General features: G+C 48.0%; 1 protein-coding gene across 1 annotated transcript in view; it reads right to left on the bottom strand.

The window, feature by feature from the left end:
• The window catches only part of XKR6 (XK related 6), a 39000-nt gene extending 22020 nt beyond the window's left edge, over positions 1–16980 (bottom strand). Inside the window, exon 1 of the mRNA XM_034766719.1 lies at positions 16788–16980. Within this exon, the coding sequence (XP_034622610.1) occupies positions 16788–16971 (184 nt within the window). The 5' untranslated portion in view covers positions 16972–16980. The remainder of the gene's footprint in view (positions 1–16787) is intronic.
• Between the last annotated feature and the right edge of the window lie 3427 nt (positions 16981–20407).

Here is a 20407-nt window from a genome sequence, read left to right as displayed (position 1 = left end):
CGCAGGGCTTTTGTCGGTGTACTCAGGGTGTCAGCATAACACTGTCTCACTTACATCGGCTGGAGCCGTGAAACGGACAAGAAAGCGGGACAGCTAGAGGCCGGCTTCTCCCAGCTCCCCACTCCGACCCGGGCTGCTGCCTGGAGGCTCCCTACACCCTGGAGAGCAGCTGGGTCCCAAAGAGGAGCTGCGGGGAGCTGAGAGTCCTGGCTCTCAGCCCCCCATACTGCCCCTCTTCAACCAGTGGAAGCACTCCTGGTGAGGACACGCACCACCAACAGCAGGAGGGTAGTGTGGACAGTAACTACTGCAGTGGCTGTAAGTTGACCTATGTTAGGGCTGTAGTGTAGACATGCCCATAGACTGCAGACCCAGAGGATGCTTTTGTTTGGAGGTTGGCCAGAGGTACAGAAAGGATTAATGCCTATTACAGAAACTGCTTCAGTCACATAGTCCTGGACATGCTTTTAGCTCACTTAAAAGAAATCTTAGAAACAAACGGCGTGATTCACACTCATTGGCTAATGTAAGGGTGCTCCCCTCAGTATGTTTAGAGGACATGTGTCAGCAACGCTCACCTTCGTCACCTTTCCCTTTATAAATCTTTTTTATTTTGTGAGCTGGTGCAATGTCTCAGTGTAATTGCAGGTAAGGGGAGTTGTTTCCTGCAAAGAAGAAGGAAGGAGTATCTCAACACCTGGGCAACGGTACATACAGCTGGAATCGTTCAATAAGACTGGCAAAGTACTGCTGTGAGGACTGTGACACCGTGACTAAGCCTTACTTCGTGCAGCAGGTGTTGTCTTGCAATCTAATAGCAGCAGGCACTATAGAAATCAAGTACAAAAGATATATTATGAACCTCTTTTTTTCAGTGCACAATACACTCTACAGTGGTTTAAGTGACTTAGATCCGACCAAAATTCAACTCCACTAGATCATCTAGAGTAAAGTCATACTTGATTTTTCTCCCAGCACTTTTGCCTTCCCAGAAATTCACATGTGTACAGGACAGAGTTTGAGCCTGGATCTTCAATATGTTAACAAACGTCACCTTCCCGAGTGGCAGGCAGGCTTGTCCTACAGAGATCAAAACATGCATTAGTTTCCCTATTGCAAATATCCATTGCACCTTTGAGTGGCTCGTCAGCTGGCTTCTGCAATAGGGAAATGGTCGTGTCAGATGAGCGTTCCCATCAGCGAGTGCCCATGTGAAAACATGAACGTAGAGAGGGGGCCCTGAGAACGAAATCATCAGCTGCCATTTGGGACAAAAGTCATCTCGGCAACAGACTTCACTAGCTCAGTACAGTTGTGGCACTTTAGAGATCAGGATCCTCCCCCAAACTTTCCAACTGCACAAACAACCGAGCAGGTCCCCGAAATTGCTTGTTGAATATTCTGTCAATTTTAGTTGGATTGTTTTCGAGCCAAATTGTTGCAACTTGAATTCTTTGCTGATCGGCTGGCAGCAGTCACAGAAATCTACGATGCGCTCTCGTTTTGCACAACTCCTTTGTAAAGACGAATTCTCTGCTTATCCAGAATAACAGGCTTTATTGATTGACTGACCTGAATACCAGACCCGCTTTCTAGAGCAAGTGGTGGATTCAAATAGATTAACGTTCATATACTTTACCAACCAACGAGAGGCAGCAGGCACAGCAGACTGTATATTGGAAGAGTAGCCAGGCACTTCTGAGTTCTAATCGTGAATCTGCCATAGTGGGACTTTGGGCAAATCACTCCACTTCCTTATGCCTCAGTTTCCCTATTTGTATGTTGCTCACAGTGAACATCACCTAGTTAATGTTTGCACAGTGCTTTGAAGATGTAAAGTGCTAATAATGGTTGGCATCAAGACCCATAGTTTACAAACTCCGCTACGGATTTCACTCACTTCATCGCATGTTGCGGTTGTTTTTCCTGTAAAGGACGTGTCACTTTAATCTGTGGTCACACGGGATATTCTTGATATCAAGAGGTGAGACCTCAGCAAAAGGGTCCTCGCTGGAGCTGAAAGAAAAGCGAATTTGTGGTGGAGAAAACTGCTGGATGGATAGCCCTGAGAACTGAAGTGACAGTCCTGGGGACTCATCCAAAGCCCCTTGAAATCAACGGAAAGACTGCCACTGACTTAATTGGCCTTTTATCCACCAACTCGGAGCAGCACAGCAATGTGAGCTTCCCCCACGCTGCTCGCAGCCAATGTGCCTCAGGCCTGTTGTACTCTAAGAATGAGTGAGTGAGCAGAGCATTCTTCATGCCCATTGCCAGCGGCGCTGATGGCTTTTTGATGTGGACACCTGACTGCTGGGAACCGGACTGAGACAAACAACTCATTCCAAACAGGCCACCAAATAGCTCGCAGTCATTATTGCCTGGGTAACTGGGCAGGGGACCAGGAAACAAACTCGCATCTAGCAAAGTGCGTATGCCCATGTGTAGCTTGTAGCTCACCAGTGGCCTCGCAATCCGGCTATTTGTGTGCTGAAAGTTATGCACATGCTTAAGTGCTTTGCTGGGTCCTTAGCTCGTTATGGAAAATTTGCGTTGAATCAGAGCAAATCTTCAGCACTGATTTTTATCAAAACTCAAGAGTCCTCCAGGATTCCTCCCCCAGTTTTCCCACCCTTTTGCACGGCACCGACTATACCAGCTGCCTCTTCTCCACCCTATCCTGCAATAAGAACCTGCTTCTCTAATCATAGCACATATGACCAACCTACTCCTGCAAGGAGGAACACGCAGGGCTGCTGGTGGGTGGGTCACTTTATAGTGAGGACCCTCAGAGTGGCACCAGGAGTATCTTTTCAACCCCAGGCAATGTTTTGTGACTTTTTCCCTACTCGCTGTCATACAACTCAACCAAAAGCAATGTCATCTATAGAGAGCATTAGAAAACAGGACAAGGGGACAATCCTGCATTGGCAGAAAGATGGACTGGATGATCTGACCGGGCTTTTCCATCTCTAGTTTCCATGCTCTAGAATTGTGGGATACAAAAATTCCTGTACATAAAAACACCTTTCTCTTGCAGGTTCCCATGAAAACGCTCTAGTAAGAAAAATGGGGGGGGTTCTGCTTGTGAAGAGCAGGTGATTTATTTAAGCCAGCTTTGACGCCTTGACAATCCTGGACCGGAAGAGACAGATGATCCATTGGATCTTAATTCCAGAATCGAAAGGGTAATCTATGGGGTCCTCTGTATCCAGCTTTCCTTAGTTATGGGTTGACCTGCATAAATCAGGATGATTTTGCAGAGCAAAGTCACGGAGATGCATTCGTTTTGCAGATGCAGAATGGGTTTCGGGGTCCTTTTTTTGTTTTTTTAAGCATTCTTGGAGTTCACCAGATTTTTTTTTTTTTTTTTTTTTTACCATGTCACAAAACAGATCTTGAGCATGGTTTGGAAGACAGACTGGTGCACAAAGACTTCCGCCATTTTCAGCATCTTTTTAATGTAATTCACCTTCATGCTCACTCCTTCATACAAGAGGGCATTGCACAGCCCTTGCTCTTCAGTGTCTACTAGCGTTTGGCTGTTTGTGGGTGGCATTTTCAAAAGTCGTCGGCCTAACTCTGTTCCCATTGACACAGTGGGAGTTTTACCGTGTGCTCAGTGGGAACAGAGTTAGGCCAATCCTGAACACTTCTGAAAATCCCACCCGACAGCAAGAAGTTAACTCATTTTCAAACTTGGCTGTCCAAAGTTAGGTCTCCACAGCTGAATTTAAGGACCTAACTGGAAAATTGGCAACTAAATTATCCAAATTATCCATTGGATTTGGCCTGTTCTGAGATCACAAATCTGGCCTGTTCCAGAACAAATCCTGCTTTCTGGCGGTGTATTCCCTGTTCTATGAATTTACCAACTAGTCTAAGCCAATAAATTTCAGCCTCTGGATAGTTCGTAAATTGTTCGGTGCCACTATTCACTGTTCATTATTGTGTGTGATTGTTTACTGAAGGATATGTCTACACTGCACAACGGGGGGAGGGATAGCTCAGTGGTTTGAGCATTGGCCTGCTAAACCCAGGGTTGTGAGTTCAATCCTTGAGGGGGCCATTTGGGGATTGGTCCTGCTTTAAACAGGGGGGTTGGACTAGATGACCTGCTGAGGTCCCTTCCCACCCTGATATTCTATGATTTCCCCCACCACCACCAAGTCTCAGAACCTGGGTCAACTGACTTGGGCTGCTGGGACTTGCATTACAGGGCTAAAAAGATCAGTGCAGCTGCCTTAGAGGGCACTGAAACCTGGTGAGGATTGTGGGTCTCACTGGGAACATCTACACTGCTATTTCTAGCCCTGAAGCATGAGCTCAGGTCAGTTGACTCACTGCTGTGGGGGAGGGTGTTGCAGTCTAGATGTCACATGGTGTGGTTACCACTCCCTGGCAGGATGACTGAAACTTTTCAACAAGAGAATGAGGACTGGCAAAGAATGAATAGAGACTAGCAAATGTGGCTATTTGCTGGCACAGATGAAGCCTTACAAATAACAGCTGTTATCCAGACATTCATGTGAACAGAGCCACGGTCACACAACTGTTTGCAAAGAGGGAAGGACAAGGTATGTGAACAGCCTTTTGGAAAAGTAAGTTTGCGAACACTTTATCGAGAATTCACCAAGCTCCAATCTAAACATGCAAGGATATAGCTTTACCACAGAATTAACTTTGGCTTGGTCTACACTTAAAACTTATACCAGCTAATCTATGTCAGTCAGGGGCAGGGAAAAAACCACACCCTTGGCCGACAGAGCTATACTAACAACTCCTCCCCCCCCCCGCCCCCGTGTAGCTACAGCTATGCTGATAGAAGAATGCTTCTGTTGACATAGCTAATCTCATTGGGGGCGCAGGGGTTCCTATCGCAGCAAAAACAACTCCTGCTTTAGGTGTAAACTAAATCTACCCTATAGGGTGTGACAAAGTTCCTCCTCTATCTTGGTGGGTCCTGCACTTATTGGCGGATTTTCTTGCCTCAGAGATTCACCATGTGGGTTGGGGAACAGCCCAGAGACCTTCCCCTCTGGAAGAACCCACAGTCCAGGTCAATTGGGAGGTTTGGGAGGAATCCAGGCCCGCCCTCTACTCCGGGTTCCAGCCCAGGGCCCTGTGGACTGCAGCTGTCTATAGTGCCTTCTGTAACAGCTGCATGACAGCTACAACTCCCTGGGCTACTTCCCCATGGCCTCCTCCAAACACCTTCCTTAGTCTCACCACAGGACCTTCCTCCTGGTGTCTGATAACGCTTGTGCTCCTCAGTCCTCCAGCAGCACACCCACACCCTCACCCTCTCCCTCTCCCTCTCCCTCTCAGCTCCTTGCACCTCTTGCTCCCAGCTCCTCTCACTTGCACCACAAACTGAAGTGAGCTCTTTTTAAAAACCCAGGTGCCCTGATTAGCCTGCCTTGATTGATTCTAGCAGCTTCTTCTTAATTGGCTCCAGGTGTCCTAATTAGCCTGCCTGCCTTAACTGGTTCTAGCAGGTTCCTGATTACTCTAGTGCAGCCCCTGCTCTGGTCACTCAGGGAACAGAAAACTACTCATCCAGTGACCAGTATATTTGCCCTCTAACAGACTCCTGTACCCCACTGGTCGGGGTCTGTCACATATCCCTCCCCCCTGCTCAATGCCAAGGGGTTGGGCAGCTTGGGACGCCAGACAGTGCACATGTGACAAGCCATCGGCGTTGTTATGACGGCTCCCTGCTCTGTGTTGCACATAGAACTGGAAAGGTTGGAGGGATAAGAACCATCTGGTCACCCTTGTGTTCTTCTCCTTGTTCCACTGCATCCATTGAAGAGGGGCATGGTCGGTCATGAGGACAAATCTGCGCCCGAGAAGGTAGTAGCGCAATGTTTCCATGGCCCATTTTACAGCGAGGCATTCTCTCTCCACCGCTGCATATTTTTGTTCCCTTGGAAGGAGTTTCCAACTGAAGTATAGAATTGGGTGTTCCTCCTCCCTGACCATCTGTGATAGAACGGCCCCCAACCCTACTTCCAATGCATCCGTCTGCAGGATAAACTCCTTGGTGAAATCAGGGGCTATCAGTATGGGGTTTCTGCAGAGGGCAGTCCATAGGTCTCTGAATGCTTCCTCTGCTGCGTCAGACCACCTCACCAGATCAGGTCCATGGGCTTTCACTAGGTCTGTCAGGGGGCTTGCCCTTGTGGCAAAGTGGGGGATAAATCATCGGTAATACCCCACCACACCTAGGAACGCCCGGACTTGTTTCTTGCGACTTGGTCGGGGCCAATTTTGGATGGCCTTTAACTTGTTCACTTGGGGTTTTACCAGACCTTTTCCCACAATGTAGCCAAGATATTTGGCCTCTGTAAACCCTACAGCACACTCGGCAGGGTTTGCTGTAAGGCCAGCTCGCCTGAAGGTATCGAGGACTGCCTCCACCTTCTCCAGGTGGGTTTCCCAGTCTGGGGTATGAATGAACACATCGTCCAATTAGGCAGCAGCATAACTGTTATGCGGGCGTAATAGCTTGTCCATGAGATGCTGGAAGGGAGCTGGGGCCCCATGTATCATAGAATCATAGAATATCAGGGTTGGAAGGGACCTCAAGAGGTCATCTAGTCCAATCCCCTGCTCAAAGCAGGACCAATTCCCAACTAAATCATCCCAGCCAGGGCTTTGTCAAGCCGGGACTTAAAAACCTCCAAGGAAGGAGACTCCACCACCTCCCTAGGTAACGCATTCCAGTGCTTCACCACCCTCCTAGTGAAAAAGTGTTTCCTAATATCCAACCTGGACCTCCCCCACTGCAACTTGAGACCATTGCTCCTTGTTCTGTCATCTGCCACCACTGAGAACAGCCGAGCTCCATCCTCTTTGGAACCCCCCTTCAGGTAGTTGAAGGCTGATATCAAATCCCCCCTTATTCTTCTCTTCTGGAGACTAAACAATCCCAGTTCCCTCAGCCTCTCCTCATAAGTCATGTGCTCCAGACCCCTAATCATTTTTGTTGCCCTCCGCTGGACTCTTTCCAATTTGTCCACACCCTTCTTGTAGTGTGGGGCCCAAAACTGGACACAGTATTCCAGATGAAGCCTCACCAATGTCGAATAAAGGGGAACGATCATGTTCCTCGATCTGCTGGAAATGCCCCTACTTATACAGCCCAAAATGCCGTTAGCCTTCTTGGCAACAAGAGCACACTGTTGACTCATATCCAGCTTCTCGTCCACTGTGACCCCTAGGTCCTTTTCAGCAGAACTGCTACCTAGCCATTCGGTCCCTAGTCTGTAGCAGTGCATGGGATTCTTCCGTCCTAAGTGCAGGACTCTGCACTTGTCCTTGTTGAACTTCATCAGGTTTTTTTTTGGCCCAATCCTCTAATTTGTCTAGGTCCCTCTGTATCCGATCCCTACCCTCTAGCGTATCTACCACGCCTCCTAGTTTAGTGTCATCTGCAAACTTGCTGAGAGTGCAGTCCACACCATCCTCCAGATCATTAATAAAGATATTAAACAAAACCGGCCCCAGGACTGACCCTTGGGGCACTCTGCTTGAAACCGGCTGCCAACTAGACATGGAGCCATTGATTACTACCCGTTGAGGCCGACGATCTAGCCAGCTTTCTATCCACCTTACAGTCCATTCATCCAGCCCATACTTCTTTAACTTGGCGGCAAGAATACTGTGGGAGACCGTATCAAAAGCTTTGCTAAAGTCAAGGAATAACACATCCACTGCTTTACCCTCATCCACAGAGCCAGTTATCTCATCATAGAAGGCAATTAGGTTAGTCAGGCATGACTTCCCCTTGGTGAATCCATGCTGACTGTTCCTGATCACTTTCCTCTCCTCTAAGTGTTTCATAATTGATTCCTTGAGGACCTTCTCCATGATTTTTCTGGGGACTGAGGTGAGGCTGACCAGTGTGTAGTTCCCCGGATCCTCCTTCTTCCCTTTTTTAAAGATGGGCACTACATTAGCCTTTTTCCAGTCATCTGGGACCTCCCCCGATCGCCATGAGTTTTCAAAAATAATGGCTAATGGCTCTGCAATCTCATCCGCCAACTCCTTTAGCACCCTCGGATGCAGCGCATCCGGCCCCATGGACTTGTGCACGTCCAGTTTTTCTAAATAGTCCCGAACCACTTCTTTCTCCACAGAGGGCTGGTCACCTTCTCCCCATATTGTGCTGCCCCGTGCAGCAGTCTGGGAGCTGACCTTGTTCGTGAAGACAGAGGCAAAAAAAGCATTGAGTACATTAGCTTTTTCCACATCCTCGGTCATAGGTTGCCTCCCTCATTCAGTAAGGGGCCCACACTTTCCTTGACTTTCTTCTTGTTGCTAACATACCCGAAGAAACCCTTCTTGTTACTCTTAACATCTCTTGCTAGCTGCAACTCCAAGTGTGATTTGGGCTTCCTGATTTCACTCCTGCATGCCTGAGCAATATTTTTATACTCCTCCCTCTCATTTGTCCAATCTTCCACTTCTTGTAAGCTTCTTTTTTGCGTTTAAGATCAGCAAGGATTTCACTGTTTAGCCAAGCTGGTCGCCTGCCATATTTACTATTCTTTCTACACTTCGGGATGGTTTGTTCCTGCAACCTCAATAAGGATTCTTTAAAATACAGCCAGCTCTCCTGGACCACTTTGCCCTTCATGTTATTTTCCCAGGGGATCCTGCCCATCTGTTCCCTGAGGGAGTCAAAGTCTGCTTTTCTGAAGTCCAGGGTCCGTATTCTGCTGCTCTCCTTTCTTCCTTCTGTCAGGATCCTGAACTCGACCATCTCATGGTCACTGCCTCCCAGGTTCCCATCCACTTTTGCTTCCCCTACTAATTCTTCCCTGTTTGTGAGCAGCAGGTCAAGAAAAGCTCTGCCCCTAGTTTGTTCCTCCAGCACTTGCACCAGGAAATTGTCCCCTACACTTTCCAAAAACTTCCTGGATTGTCTGTGCACCGCTGTATTGCTCTCCCAGCAGATATCAGGGTGATTAAAGTCTCCCATGAGAACCAGGGCCTGCGATCTAGCAACTTCTGCTAGTTGCCAGAAGAAAGCCTCGTCCACCTCATCCCCCGGTCTGGTGGTCTATAGCAGACTCCAACCACGACATCACCCTTGTTGCTCACACTTCTCAACTTTATCCAGAGACTCTCAGGTTTTTCTGCAGTTTCATACCGGAGCTCTGAACAGTCATACTCCTCTCTTACATACAACGCAACTCCCCCACCTTTTCTGCCCTGCCTATCCTTCCTGAACAGTTTATATCCATCCATGACAGTACTCCAGTCATGTGAGTTATCCCACCAAGTCTCTGTTATTCCAATTGCATCACAGTTCCCTGACTGTGCCAGGACTTCCAGTTCTCCCTGCTTGTTTCCCAGGCTTCTTGCATTTGTGTATAGGCACTTAAGATAACTCATCGATCGTCCCTCTTTCTCAGCATGAGACAGGAGTCCTCCCCTCTTGATCTCTCCTGCTTGTGCTTCCTCCCAGGATCTCATTTCCCCACTTACCTTTGTAGTCCAAAAGGGAGGACAGTATATTGAAAAAGACCCTTTGGTGTAGAGAACGCAGTCTTTTCCTTTGCGTCTTCTGCAAGGGGAATCTGCCAGTACCCCTTTGTCAAGTCTAGGGTAGTCAAGTACCGGGCATTACCCAGACGGTCCACTAGCTCATCTATGCGAGGTATGGGGTACGTGTCGAACTGGGATACTTCGTTTAGTCGCCGGAAGTCGTTGTAAAATCTTGTGGTGCCATCAGGTTTGGGCACCAGCACGATTGGGCTGGACCACTGACTGTGGGATTCTTCGATGATCCCCAACTCCAGCATTTTTTTACTTCTGCTTTTATTTCCTCCCTTTTTGCCGTTGGCACCCGATAGGGCCTCATTGTTACTCTGGCCCCAGGGTTCGTGACGATGTGGTGATATGTCTCAGTTGTTCGACCCGGTTTTGTCGAGAACACATCTTGGTTCCGGAAGATCATCTCAGACACCTCATTCTTCTGGTCTGGTGTTAAATCGGGAGACACTCTCACCTGTTTGGAAGGCTTGTTTTCCTGGGTTAGGTCTTTTTGGACCGTTATGCATGCCTCTTGTGCATGCCAGGGTTTCAGAAGGTTAACGTGATAAATCTGTTCTTGTTTTCTGTTTCTACACCAGCTCTTTGGCTATAGTTTTAGAGGCCGTGTTCCGCAGGGGGACGGCTTCTGGGTAGCGAGTAGCATAGTCCAAAACAACAAGTATATATTGGTGGCCCCAAGCCGTCTTCTCCAGGGGTCCCACTAGGTCCATGGCTATTCGCTCAAAGGGGACCTCTATGATGGGAAGGGGTACTAAAGGTGGGGTCAAGTGGGGACGGGGACTGTGCAGCTGACACTCCAGGCAGGAGGCACAGTACCTCCGCACTTCTTCATGTACTCCGGGCCAGAAGAACCATCGTAGAACTCATGCCAGGATCTTCTCTACCCCCAAATGCCCCCCAAAAAGATGACTATGAGCAAGACTTAATACAGCGTTCTGGTGTTTTTGAGGTACTAGGATCTGCTGTACCTTCTGCCCCTGTACTGGTGCAACCCAGTATAAGAGATCCTTCTTCATTATGAAGTAGGGTCCTGGTCCCTGGGTTTTTCCTTCCACTGGGACCCCATCTATTTCAGTCACCTCCTTCCTAATGTTGTCATACCTTGGGTCTTCTGCCTGGTCCTGTCCAAAATTTCCTCTCCCGGGCTAATCTGCCCAAGAACTAGGGGCCCAGTCTCTGTTGCCTCTACTGGTTCAGAAGCATTAGGGTGGGGGTCAGACTCAGGTGCTTCTCCCTCCTGCGTGGCCTCCTTTTCAGCTGTGTGGGTCCACCTACCTACAAGAGTGACCCTCTGACTTTGGGTCAGTATTCGTGCTCCCAAGGCCTTAGCTGCCCTTCTTTCCCTTTTTGTCTTTCTACCCTGTCTGGGAGTGGAGAACAAATCTGGGGATATTTCAGAGAAGATTGGGGGTTGACAGTCTGCTGTGGATGCCTCACCAATTTTAGGGTCCCCATCTTTCTCCAATCCCCCTACTGGGAGTAAGTTTCCAAACCCTGGGAAGTCCCTCCCTATGAGCACTGGGTATGGGAGTTTAGGGACTACACCTGCTGCTACCTCAGTAGTGTTCCCTTGGATCTCGATTTTTACTGGGATGGTGAGGTCCCATGGACACATGTTATCCCCGTACGTTTAGCCTGCAGCAGCTGACTACGCTTCACGAGCTTCCCTGAGATAAGCGTGATAGCACTCCCTGAATCAACCAGTGCCATGGTCCCTACCCCATTTAGTTTCACTGGTCTGGTATACATATGTGGGGTTAGTGAGACCCCCACAAGGTGGATTAGGGAGCATGGATCTGCCCAGTTCCCCAGGTTACACTGCATAGGCTCCTCAGCATTGGGACACTGTACAGCTATGTCCCAATGGTATAACATCTGTATGGAGCCCTAGGCGTTCCCCGGTCTCTTGGTTTGGGCAGTCTAACATCACGATCCTCTTCTCCCTCAGTGCTCCGACTCTTTGTGGCCTCTGATGGGCCTTCAGCCTCTCTCTTTTTCCACCCGGGCCCGAACTTTAGGGCTTGGTGCTGCTAGTTTAACCCGGGGTGCCTCTTCCTTAACTGGTCGGGTCAGCTCCCTCGCTGTCCTTCGCCTCTCTACCAGTGCGACAACCTCGTCATAGGTGGAGGGTTCGTTCTGGCTTACTCAGGCACGAAGGTCGGGGGTAGTCCCTTCATGTATCGGTCGATGACCAGAACCGCTAGTATCTCTTCCAGACTCCGAGACTCTGTTTGCAACCACTTTCGTGCGAGATGGATGAGGTCATACAATTGGGACCACGGGGTTTTGTCTTCCTGGTACCTCCAACCATGATACTGCTGGGCCCACACTGCTGTCGTTACCCCAGATCTGGCCAGGATCTCTGCTTTCAGCTGGGGGTAGTCTGCCACAGCCTCTTCAGGCAGATCATGGTAGGCCTTCTGGGCCTCCCCACACAGGAATGGGGCAAGGATGCCAGACCACTGATCTCGAGGCCAGGCCTCCCGTAGGGCTGTCCTCTCAAAGGCCAGAAGGTATGCCTCTACATCATCCTCCAGTGTCATTTTCTGCAGCCAATGGCTGGCCCGTATGAGCCGCGTCCCATCATGGCCGCAATTCAGCTCTGTAAGGGACTTTACCTGGTTTACCAGTTCCCACAACATAGCTCGGTCTTGAGCGGCCTGGTCCATCAGCAGGCGATTAGTCTCTTGCTGCAGCCGCACTGCCTCCTGTTGGGCGGCTGCCTGGACACGGGTACCCTCCTGCTAGGACGCTGTAGCTTGTATCAGTGCCCGCACTACGTTATCCATTGTGGTGAAAAAAATAAACCCTCTCCCTTTGTTTTGTTGTTGTTGTTTTTCCTTTTTTTTTTTTTAATCACCCTCCTTCTTCCGCCGCGCTGTGCACCCCAAGATCCCACCCCAGACACCAGTGTTACAAAGTTCCTCCTCTATCTTGGTGGGTCCTGTGCTTATTGGCGGATTTTCTTGCCTCAGAGATTCACCATGTGGGTTGGAGAACAGCCCAGAGACATTCCCCTCTGGAAGAACCCACAATCCAGGTCAATTGGGAGGTTTGGGGGGAACCCGGGCCTGCCCTCTACTCCGGGTTCCAGCCCAGCGCACTGTGGACTGCAGCTGTCTATAGTGCCTCCTGTAACAGCTGCATGACAGCTACAACTCCCTGGGCTACTTCCCCATGGCCTCCTCCAAACACCTTCCTTATTCTCACCACAGGACCTTCCTCCTGGTGTCTGATAACGCTTGTGCTCCTCAGTCCTCCAGCAGCACACCCTCTCACTCTCAGCTCCTTGCGCCTCTTGCTCCCAGCTCCTCACACTTGCACCACAAACTGAAGTGAGCTCCTTTTTAAAACCCAGGTGCCCTGATTAGCCTGCCTTAATTGATTCTAGCAGCTTCTTAATTGGCTCCAGGTGTCCTAATTAGTTTGCCTGCCTTAACTGGTTCTAGCAGGTTCCTGATTACTCTAGTGCAGCCCCTGCTCTGGTCACTCAGGGAACAGAAAACTACTCATCCAGTGACCTGTATATTTGCCCTCTACCAGACTCCTGTACCCCACTGGTTTGGGTCGGTCACAAGGGCTATGTCAACATAGCTATACCGGCATGGGCTCTGTACAGCAGACATAGCCTCTGGCTCTTATTTGCGTGTTGCCCTGAACCTCTGTCATCCACAGATGAAAACCTCTTACCTGAGTTTGGTGGTGCTTCCAACCCAGGCTAATGGGCCCAGCTGGGGATGTACATTAGAGCCCGGGTGCCGCTTTCACTCAGGCTGGTAACCGCCCACTTTGCAGCGAGGATGCAGGCTACATCACTCAAGTGCGTACAGTCCTCTAATGCCTTCCCTCTATTCCCACCGTGTGTCCAGAGGGACAGACAAGTTCGCTCACAGTTCACTGGCAAAGAATGATAGAGCGGCTCAGCCAACTGCAGCACAAAGAACCATGGGATATGCCCCCAGAAGTCCCAGTGACACACAGGGGGAGTGCAGCACCCCTGCGCACTTAGGGTATGTCTACATTACAAGTGCTACAGCGGCACCACTGCAGCAACCCTACGGTAGCGCTGCAGTTTAGACAATACAGCGACAGAAGGGGGGTTTCCATCACTGTAGTGAATCAACCCCCTAGAGAGGCAGTAGCCGAGTCAACAGTGGGGGTTAGATTGACCTAAGTACCGCAGGCAGAGCAAAATTTTTCACAGACCTGAGCGAGCTAGTTAGGTAGACCTACGTTTCAGGTATAGATCAGGCCTCAGTAACTTGGGCAGGGCTTTGTAGTGTGGCTGCACACACCTGGGCTAGGCTAATCCGGGTGCAGCTCACCTGGGCTGACTCTGCAGTGAAGACATACCCGCAGTATAGATGCTTAAGTAGTCATTTAAACGCCTTAACTTTTGGCATTCTGGTTTGAAAAGTGGACCACGCACTTGCTGTAACTCTTGCTGTTCACTTCTTAAATACACATTAGGTTACATACTATTTATTACAGGAGAAGTATAGTGCATGTACCACATAATGACCCATAGATTTCAACAGGGTGTTGCAAAATTAAGATTTACACTGAAAATCTCCTTTGGATTAACAACAGCAATTGCCAGAGTTTTGCAGGATAAGGCTACCCTCAATAGATATACAATGCTACTTGTATAGAATACAGTAGCCTTGGTCAAACAAATTCCCAGCAAAAAGTTTACCCGAAGTACTCATGACATCAATGGAAGGGCATCAGTGGTTTCTCTAAATCCTATTAAGTCAAGAGGACCCACATGAGAAATTAAATATAAAAACTGCTTAAGTGCAGATTTGCTTGGAAAGTGTCTATATAGAAATGTCAACATCTTCTCTTTATCCATTCATCCATCCAGGTGCTAATATAGAGCCCATCATTGTAGTAGCCAAAAACCATAATAATCTTACGGCACTGTGGGGTTCTGTGCTTATGGCATTTCAAATGTTTACCCGGGAATCTGAAAGGCAACTGGGTTATACATCACCAATAATCAAGGAATTTCAGGCTAAATCTCAGTTTCAGAAAATTTAGTGTCAAAACCCCTTCCCAATGTGTCTTCAGTCATATCGGCATGCTCTATCTACTGACGACAGTTAGTTGCTACTGCCTTTGCCTGTTATTAGCACTGTACCATCAACACAGCTAACGGAGAGTGAACCAGAGTCTCTTCTGACTCTTGCATTAACAACCTCATCGTTCATTAAGGGATAAATCCTGGTTTCACTGAAATCTACAGGGGTTTTGACACTAACTTTGCTGAAACTGAGATTTAGCCTGAAATTCCTTGACTATTGGCGATGCATAACCCAGCCTGACTTTCAGATTCCCGGGTAAATATGTAAGGTTGGAAGCTAGAAAAAGCATACTTTTACAGTAGTTGTAAATGAGGTAGATCCGATATGGAGTCATTTGAAATGCCATAAGCCCACAGTATCTGTTCTAGAAGGCACCTTTCAGAGTACAGTGGCACTTTCAAGTAGTACCAATGGTTTGGCTGAAGCCTGAAAGACAGAGAATTTAGCACTGATCTTACTGCTGCCTCCTCCACTGTGCTCAGTTATTGCTGCACCAGTAATAGGGAAGAGCCACCCCACTTTTGCAAGGCTACTTAGGCGTAATAGGGTGGGTTACAGAATGGCAGCCTTCTAGGGAGGCTATGAACTAAAAAGGGACTCTGAAAATAGCAACATCTGTCTAAAGCCCTGTGCAGAGAAAAGAGTGTGGCTAGGCCACGGAGGGACCTGGAACCAGCTGGCTTCCCTCCTATATGGCTCAGAAATGACTTACCAAAACAAGAGGCCAGACTGCAGCCGTGGCCGAGCAGCTGATCCGGCTAGACTGCCATTTCAGAGAAGGAGGAGGTGGATCTTAGGAAAGCGTGGAGAGAGAGAATCCTTCCACGTATGTTGTCAGGGGTGCACAGTGTTGAGTCGGGATTTCCAGTGGATTCACAGCCTACAGGACTAATCCAAGCATGGATGACGAAGCATGGCTCGCAAAAAGCCACATGGGTTTGGGAGTAAGTGATCACCTCCCATGTGAATGGGAGGGGGAAACAGGGGCATTTGCTGACAGTTTTGTTCATGGGCCCACGGCAGAATCAAATCCAGTTTACCCTCCCCGAGCTGACTTGGGTCTGCAGCACTAACAGCAGTAAAAAATTATAGTCAGCAGATAGGAGTCAAAAGTCCCCAGGGAGCCAATACATTGAGCAAGACGGTGGCCTTTTCTACACAGTCATTTTTTAATATTACCTCCCTTTCCTTTGGTTTTTGTCTCTGAGACAAATCTTGGATGTTACTTTCTTGATGGTTTCTCTTTGTATTTCATTTATTTTTGCATGAGGGGAAAAGGTATATACAACTGGATTGAGAAAGTGCCAGCCAATCTTGTACCTTAGCAAGCAATGTGGCATGCTTAGGAAACTCTTTGTTCACCAAGCTTTGCAGTGCAGATGTTAGCAAAACATGCAGCCCACTCAATGCAGCATACTGGTCAATGGAGTTGAACCACTTATGCCAATGTTGAATTTGGTTCTGCATATACTAAAGCAACTAGGTGTTGCTTAAGACAGGTTTTGCTGCCTGTATATACAATGCTTGGCATGAAAATGGCAGCACTTGCCAATGGTTAGCACACATGGTGTCTGAGATAATACAGTTTTCCCCTATTCTTAGACTATTTCAGGACTGTGGTACCAAAAAGCATGTTTGAACTCATGGCAAAAGTTGACTTTTTAAGGGTGACCACCTTGTTTGTATCTATGAAACGTAGTACTTTATATAGCTTTTTACACATTCCAAACACGGCACAAACATTTACCAGTTAATCCTCACAACACCCCTCTGAGGCAGATACGTTTTATTGTCCCCACTACGCAGGCGGGAAGACTGAGGCAGAAAAAGGTTATGTGATTTGCCCAAGGCTACACAGCAAGTAAGTGGCAGCGCTCGGAGCAGAGCTAAGGAATTCCTGGTGCCCCGCCTTGTGATCATTCCTCACGACCATGCTGGTCTATAAAAGACTGAAGTAGTAGAGTATTTTTTCCAGCAGCATGAGCAGAAATTTACTGAGCAAGTGCAGCCTGGAGCTGAAACGAGTTTTGTCCAAAGGGCCAGCCCCTTGCACGACAGGTTATGTAGTGTGGTCGGTCAACAAAACATCCAACAGAGGCTGAGAAAATGGATGCGGGCGCGAGGGCCACTTACATGGTAATGTTTCTGCACGGTTCTTTTGGATCATTATGCAGAGCTGTAGCACCAGTTGGGGCGCGCTCTCCAGGAAAGTCTCCAGGAGGCGCAGCATGTTTACGTCTGCATACTCGTACATCATAGCCCAGTAGAAGCGCCGCTGGTGTTCCTTCCGCCTCTGGCTCTGGATCCCCAGGTACATGGTTCGGATATACCTGCGGCACAGGGAAGGAACAAGCCAACCGTCAGTCATTGGCGACAACAGCTGAGGGGGGTCAAATAGCAACCAATGGAATTAGAGCCAGTAGGCCAGTAAAGGATAATAGCTCAGAGCAGGAGGGAGAGCTCTTTATATACCCAGTCGTGCTCTATGCAGAGCTTTCTCTGGGGCCGGTCCAAGACTGTGAAATGAACTCCCACAAGAGTTAAAAACCACCTCAGACATCACCACTTTCTGTACAGCCAAGACACTTTAGCCAGCCCAGCAGACATAAAATAAACCAATCCCAAATAAGTCCATTCAAACAAACAAGCAAAAAGAAACCTCGCACAGTTTTCCCATTGGAGAGAAAAGTGTGAGAGAGGAAATCGCACGTGGCAAATGCTAGTCACATTATTTAATGCACGGCTGGCTGTGCTCAGAGACTATAGTGACTGGGGCAGTACAAGAACAGAATAGAATAGTCCTGGCAGAATCCTCCCCTTCTCTTCAGGCAGGGAAGTCCTAATATTTGCTGACTAAAAGCCACTTTAGACGCTTCCCAAGAACCCAATGAGCCGACCTAATTTCCCTTGGATGGAGCAGCGTGCAGCCACATTCACCTTTAACTCAGAGGAGTGGTTTGCAAAGACTACAGGTCACAGCGTGCCAAGGACCTCAGGTCAAGACGTAACTTTGGATTAAGACATAGCACCACAACCAGGGACCTAGATCTGCAGCAGGCTGCACCTCCATGTTAAACGTGAGAGCAGCCACAAGTCACGCTGTAGAACTCCACTGGCCAACCCTAGTCTTAGACAGATTCAGCAGAAAAAAACCATTAAAAACAAAATGCAGATTCTAAACTACTCGATAGTGGCTCTTACAGTCATTTGAAATGTGCTATCTGAAAGGGGTTTTTCTTTCTTTATATGTTTTGTGTCTGAACTACAATGGTGAATTCAGGAGTGTTTCTTTTCCCTCTGAAGGGAAACCAAATGCTTGAAGAGAGAATAGTAGTGGAAGTAATTGGGGGGGGGGGTTGAGGAAGACTGTGTGACAGATTTGGAGCTGCTTGGTAATAATTGGTGAATTCTGTATATTGACCTGGTTATTGAGAGGAGATGTTTATTGTGTGAATATTTTGGTTAGTATTATAGGGCGCTGTAGGGAAAAACAAGTAGGAAGGGGGAAAAACGGCTTAAACATAAGCCACTTTTCAGCACTTCTGAGAGTTGTTAAGAGATGAAGCCAGGACAGGAAAATACAGAATACAGAAGAGCAAAAGAACAGTGGCAGGTTTAAAAGGAACACTCACAGGGGACAGAGGAGGGGGATAATAGTTGTTCGGAGGTACAGATACCTCCTCTGGGTGTCTGAAGAAGGTAGGCCTGCCCAGGTTCCTGTCAGGGCCTGGCGATCCTCTAAGTAAGACGGGTGCAGATTTCTTGTTGTTTGAACAGCCTTTTCCCTCGAACAATCTAAAAGATTTGTTCCTACCACTAAAATAGACAACAATTATCTGGTCACTGGAGAGCACTGATCTAAGACACCCCAGGGGAAGAACTGCTGGTTCCAGAACTCAGATGTGCAGGGTAAGGACGGTTGATAGACAGGATACAGAGGCCTGGGAAGAACTGAAGAATTTCACCTCAGGAGAGGCAAGGCATGAGGTCTAAGACCTGAGGGGGTGCACTCAGAGGATGTGTCTACACAGCACATTAAGCCTGGCCTCCTAACTCAGGTTTGGGCCCAAGGCCCCCTTCCGTCCACACACAAATCAGTCTGACTCAGGTCAGCAAGCACCCAGGTCTTAGGACGTTGCAGTGGGGGAGGGGGGCAGTTAGAGCCCAAGTCTTGCTGTGATGTGGATCCAAGCTCTGTTGTTCTGCAGTGTGCAGACAGCTCAAGTAGGGTTGCCAACTTTCTAATCACACAAAACCAAACACCCCTGTCCCGCCCCTTCTGAGGCCCCACCCCCCCGCTCATCCCATCCCCCGTTGCTCGCTCTCCCCCACCCTCACTCACTTTCACCAGTCTGAGGCAGGGGGTTGGGGTGCGGAAGGGGGTGAGGGCTTCGGCTGGAAGTGTGGGCTCCGGATTGGGGCCAGAAATGAGGGGTTCAGGGTGCAGGAGGGTGCTCTGGTCTGGGGCAAAGGGTTGGGGTGTGGGAGGGAGTGAGGGCTGATTCCCAAATACTTCAGGGAATATTTCATTTCATTTATTTTAAAACTGATTTCCCTGAACTTTCTTTTAGGTCCATAAATACATTTCTCTTTATATTGGATCTGGTAAAACCTCTTCTTTGTCTGCATCCAAAACCTCTACCTTTTGCACTGACACTAACTGATTAGGGACTTTAATTTTGAACGGTACAATCGTGATAAAGACTGGACTATACTAAAGAGTTATATTGGTATAACTATATCAGTTAGGGATGTGATTTTTTTGCCAGCATAGATATGCTGGTAAAAGCCCTAGTATAGATGCAGCTATATTGGTATAGAATGACCTTTTACTAGTTCAGCTAATTCTCTTTCTTGAGCCAGAATTAACTATACAATTAACAGTTATACCAATATAGCAGCATCTACATACATTTTTGCGAGGGAGAGGTGTTTCCTGCTTTGACTCTACCGATATAGTTAAAGAAACCCAAAGAAAAGAAAAACTAACCATGTAATTTCACCCCAGATGTGTTGTTATTGGCCTAGATTTTCAAAAACAGGAGCCTAAAGTTAGACTCCTAAATCTATATTTAGGCACCAAAGTAAATGGCCCAATTTTCAAAAGTGCTGAGCACCATGAAGCTGCAATTGACTGTTGAGTGTTTTGCGCTTTTGAAAACCACACTATTTATTTAAGAGCCTAATTATGCATCCAGGAACCTAACTTTAGTCTCCTGTTTTTGCAAATCTTGGTTAATATTTTAAATACAGGTCCCAACAGGACATCACAACATATAACTAATTTGGGGGAGGGTTTAGAGACAACTTTCTTTAAACACAAATAGGGCTGGCTGTTCGCTTTGCTCTGGCAGACGTCCCAGAATTCCTGTTGGCACAATTACCATCTTCATTACTTACTACTTAAGCTGCAGTAGCACCAAAATGTGCCAGGCAAATTCACTACAGCCCTGCCTCCAAGGAGCATTTTTTTTAAAAGTCAGAGCCATACGCCCTGAAAACCAGAAAGTTAGTCAAACAGCATTTGATTGGAGCTCCAAAACAGCTCCATAAGGCAGAGAGGGATTTCACTTCCCACTTCTACACACTCTCATAACTAAGCAGGGCCAGGATTTGGACAGGAGACCAAGAAGTATCAGATTCTGGTCTCCCTACGCGTGTGACATGAATAGGCTGAATTTTGTTCGGTTACCCTGGTGTCAATCCGGAGTGACTCCGTTGACCACAGTGAAGTTATTCTGATAAATTAAAGG

This window comes from Trachemys scripta, chromosome 3 (assembly GCF_013100865.1).
Source record: "Trachemys scripta elegans isolate TJP31775 chromosome 3, CAS_Tse_1.0, whole genome shotgun sequence".
Lineage (NCBI taxonomy): Eukaryota > Metazoa > Chordata > Testudines > Emydidae > Trachemys > Trachemys scripta.
This window is presented reverse-complemented; position numbering and strand designations above follow the sequence as displayed.